At 43.5% G+C, this 4,888-nt stretch overlaps 1 protein-coding gene across 1 annotated transcript in view; it reads right to left on the bottom strand.

Annotated features, from left to right (window-relative positions):
- Positions 1 to 294: 294 nt before the first annotated feature.
- Positions 295 to 4,888, bottom strand: part of DNER (delta/notch-like EGF repeat containing) — a 435,255-nt gene continuing 430,661 nt past the window's right edge. Inside the window, exon 16 of the mRNA XM_006890327.1 lies at positions 295 to 406. Within this exon, the coding sequence (XP_006890389.1) occupies positions 295 to 406 (112 nt within the window). The remainder of the gene's footprint in view (positions 407 to 4,888) is intronic.

Below are 4,888 nucleotides of genomic sequence, written 5' to 3' on the forward strand. Positions count from 1 at the left end.
TGTGTCTACCATGGAAATAGCATACAGCATAGAAGCATACAGTTCACAGAGCTGAAAGGACACGGAAGTGAAGTCCAGGGAGCTCCCAATTTCTGTGTTTAAAATATTTTCTTCCCCCCCAAAAAAAACCTAAAAGCTGCAGAAAATTAGTTCTTCAATAGTCTACCATAAACTCTGAAGTGGCTACCATGTTTAATTCCTTAAGCTTTTAATTTTCTTAAAAATATTGAAACAACTGAAGGATCCCATATTTTTAAATTTTTTTTTGAAAAATAATCCCCCCCAGAAAAAAGATTACAAATCTTTTGTTTTAATCAGTGTGACCAAGGGCTTGTCGTCAGGGCTGTAATCCTCATAGGCTATGGAAGTCACATCATACATCGCCGGGCGCGATTTCTTTCCAAACCTGAAACCACACAGAGAGAAAGAGAAGAAGGGTGAGAAAAATGGGTTCTATTTAAAAGGGCAAGTGGTGGAAATAACGCCAATTCAGGAATTACATGGCTCTATGAAAATAGGAATACATGCTCCAGCAAATACTGAAATTTGAGACACTTCAGGACACACATTGCAAGAGCCTAAGTATTAGTCTTCAGTGCAGGAAAGAACAACCAAAAAAATGAATTTCGACAAGCCCAGGGCCTGAATTAATGCCGAGTTCTGAGGCTAAATCTTGGCAAAGCGTCCAGGCATGACGTTTCTACAACAGGTTTTAAGAAAACATGTATCGATTTGTCTTTTCCATACTAAGACTCATAAATATTTGCAGAGGGAAGTTTATTTTCCAGCGGAGATGGTGTCTAGAATGCAGCCATCCTTGCAGGGTGATCTTTGCTGGCCTGGACAGCCACCTGGCCCAGGGGACATCCAGGCTGAACTGTGCAGGGAAGGAGGCCATGTGAGGTCCTGACAGAGGGACATGGCAGAGGGAGGAAGTGGCTTTCAATAAGGAGGGGTTTGTGCATGGAGCGTGCATGTGCCCCCACCCCCCAATCCCACCATCACCCACACACTGACACACACGGACATCGTTCCCTCTGTCTGCAAAGCCACAACCCTGCAGATTCGGATCTATCAAAATCCCCATGACAGCAAGACAGACAGACGTCCAGACGCCATAGGAGTCAAAAATCTGATTTTAGTTCTTCCTGCCAAACCAGTCTTCGGCAGCGATTATTAAAATAAAGCAACATGCAGCTTCTGGGTGGTCTCTTTGTGGTCAAGACCTCACCTTCCTCAAGTCCTGGGGTGCAGTGGGATTTAAACACTGCCTGTCCCTGGCCCAACTCTCTGTCTTGTTACAGACAGCATTTGATTAACTGCTTCAAGCCCCTGTGGGAAGGGGCTTGTTCCCCACAGCTTGGCCCCCATGCGTTCTGTGCCCTCCATGGGCTGTCTTCTGAAAAATCTACCGCTACTGCTCAGAGAGGAAAAGTAAAACCCAACAGGCAAAGAGAAGTGCTGAGGCCTGCTATGACTTTACACTGTTAAACATTCACCACTTACGCCTGGGTAGAGAGCTCTGGTGGCCTCGTGAGCACATCCAGGGCTGCAACTGTTTGTTGAAACATGTCAACTGGTACTCCATCAATTCCTGCGACCTTATTTTTTTTTTCTCCATATGACTTCAGAGCAGTTTGAACTTTTTCCTTTATTACTATCAATTCTTAATCATACTCTACTTCCTGAAATGGTCCTGTGTCAGTCAATTCTTTTTTGGTCAGTGACTCCATGTATTCCTGCCATCTTCTTTTGGTGCTTCCTGATGGTGTTGGTATGTGCCAACTCCAAATGTGGCCCTATCCTGAGCCAGTCTTGCCAACTGATGTATTTCAACAAACAGATGTAGCCGTTAGTGTGCTCACCAGCTTGTGCCAAGAAATCTGGAGGATAAGCTACCTGGTCAACTGACTGGAAGAGATCCATATTTATTCCCATTCCCAAAAATAGTCATCCAATGAACTGTAAACATTATCGAGCAATATCACATGTAAACAAGATCTTGTTGAAGATTATTAAAAAATGACAGAACAGAACATCAGTAGAGAACTACCAGAAATACAATCTGGATTTAGAAGAGGCCATGACACTAGAGTTATCACTGCTGATGTCAGCTAGATCTTGGTGAAAGCAGAAAGTTCCAGAAGGATATTGATTAGTGTCTTAACAACTGTGCAAAGGCCTTTGACTGTGTGGATCACAACAAATTATGAATAACATTAAAAAGAATGGGAATTTCAGACTATGCTTATGCAAAACCAATACCTAGTTCAAGAAACTGTTGTGCAACCAGAGAAAGAGAGCTCTGTATGGTTTAAAATTTTAAAAAAAAGTATCAGGGGTATATCCTTTTTCTATATCTTTTAAATCTATATGCTAAACAGATCATTCAAGAGGCTGAACTTTATAAAGAAGACTGTGGCATCAGGACTGGAGGAAAACTCATCAACAACCTGTCTAATGCAGATAACACACCTTGCTTAACAAAATTGAGGTGAACTTGAAGCCTTTGTTGCAGAAGATAAAGGACTTCATTACATCTCAACATAAAGAAAACAAAAATCCTTACCACCAGGCCAACAGGCAGCATCATAATAGATAGAGAAACGATTGAGATTGTTACCAATATCATCTTGTTCAGATCTGCAATCGACACCACTAGCACCAGCAGTCAGGAGGTCAAAGACAAGTTGCATCACTAAGATCTGCTCGCAAGGACCTCTGCAGAGTGCTAAAGGGCAAAACGATCATTCTAGAGACTAAGGTGTCCCTGATCCGGGCCATAGTCTTCTCAATCACTTATTACTCATCTGAGAGCTGGATCATTATGAAAGAAGACAGAAGAAAGAACAACACCTTTCAGTTGCGGTGCTTGAGAAAAGTACTGAACATACCATGAACTTCCAAGAGAACAAGTAGATATGTGCTGGAGAGGGAAAACCCAGTTTGCTCCTTGGAGGCAAAGATTTTGAAGCTCCATCTCAGATACTTTCGGAATGTGGCCAGAAGGGACCAGTCCTTGCAGCAGGACATCATGCTTGGAAGAGTGGAGGGTCAACACAAGATAGGAAGACGTCAGATGAGACAGACTGACACAGTGACTGCGGCAAAGGGGTCAGGTGTGTCAGAGATGGTGAGGTTGGCTTGGGATAGAACAAAGTTCAGAGTCATTGTTCATAGGATTGCTTTACGTTGTAGTTGACTCGATGCAAATCACAACAACAACAATAAAGCAACTAAGAAAAGCCTGACACTTTGCTCCTCTGGTCGATTATAAACCCCTGACTGATGGTAAGAAGAACAGCTCTGAAGCAAATGACACTTGGGGACAAGATAGAGAGGACTCCCCTCTCCACGCCAGCATGAACTGACAGGTGATGTCTGAACTTCCAGATGCTTCCTCAGAGACATTTACGAGTGTCCCTGCACTGCCACTGGCCTGTCATCATTCGCATGCATGCTCACCTCCAGCTGGCAGCTGGAAAGAAGCCAGGAAGTGGACGTGAGGAGGAGGGCTCCTCGGAACTGGAGAGAGGGTTACAGCAAAAGGTTAGGATTTTGCCAGCCTCTTTCTAGGGTTTCCAGGAAAAAGGAGGCAAATGGTTCGGCCAGCCAGAGGCCCAGCCTTCCCGTGGCCTGGCTACAGAAACCACATTAAACATTTGGAAGAGCTGTTGTCTTAAAATCTAGAAACACAAGACTACTACTAACACACCAAGAGATTGATCTACACTCATAAGGACATGCAAAAGACTGTTTGAGGTGAGAAATTTGGCAGCAAGAATTTTTTTATCCAAGTCAGCCCCAAATAAGACGCAGGTTTATAAAGCTTTCCAAGTTTGCTGTCATCTTACAAGTTCTAGCAAACTGTCTTGCCAGTGGGCTGTATTGGAAGACGGTGAATATATTGTGGCTTCAGTAAAACACTCTTCCCCCCAGGAGCCCCAGATGATGCTGGGAGTAGAGGGAAATAGGATTCCCTGCATCTCAGGACATATCTCAGTAGCAAGACATGTAGTCTGAGGTTTCCTGTTGAGCTGAGCCCCCTGGGAGAAAGCAGACCCATGAGCATCAAAGAGCACTTTTCCATCCTCCTGTCCTCACTCCATTCTCCCCTCAGTTGCTCCCTCAATGTGTTCAGGAGCCACAGGTATCTGTAGTCTGCTGTCACTCTAAGCAACCACCACATGTTCGAGAGAGAGCAGAGGAAGGCCAGAGAAGTGTCTAAAAGTCCCAAGAGGAGTCTGCTTCTCAGTGGCAAAGTTTAACAGGACAGCAAGTAATAAATGGTGAAGAGGATGTGGAGACATAGGAACCCTCATACACTGCTGGGGGGATTGTAAAATGGTACAACCACTCAGAAAGACAGTTTGGTATTTCCTCAGAAAGCTGAACATAGAAATTCCATATGACCCAGCTATTCTACCACTTGGAATATACCCCAAGAAAATGAAAACTGAGGCACAAAAGGAGATTTGTACATCAATTGTACTTAGCAGTGTTATTTATTCATCATTGCAAGAACATGGAAACAGCCCAAATGTCTAACCACAATCTAATGGACTAAAAAATTATGGTTCATTTACATGCAGCATGTAGGAGCAATGAGTTAGTAAATCACCACTTGGCAGGGACTGGGAGAGCATTATGCTACATGAACTAGCTCAGTCCCATAAGGACAAATAATGTATGAGACCATTATTATAAAGCATGTATGAGGCATGAAGGAGAGGTAGAGCAGGGGGTGAGGTTGGTTGGGGGGGGTGATTAATCATAGGATCACACAATTTGATGGATGGAGGGAGGGGTGGGTAAAGAAAATGGGAAAGATCTGGTGTGGAAAACAATGTATATGAACTTTGTAAGTAAATTAATATAAAATTATTTT

Source organism: Elephantulus edwardii, unplaced genomic scaffold (assembly GCF_000299155.1).
Source record: "Elephantulus edwardii isolate Elephantulus edwardi_28Jun2011 unplaced genomic scaffold, EleEdw1.0 scaffold00087, whole genome shotgun sequence".
Classification (NCBI taxonomy): domain Eukaryota; kingdom Metazoa; phylum Chordata; class Mammalia; order Macroscelidea; family Macroscelididae; genus Elephantulus; species Elephantulus edwardii.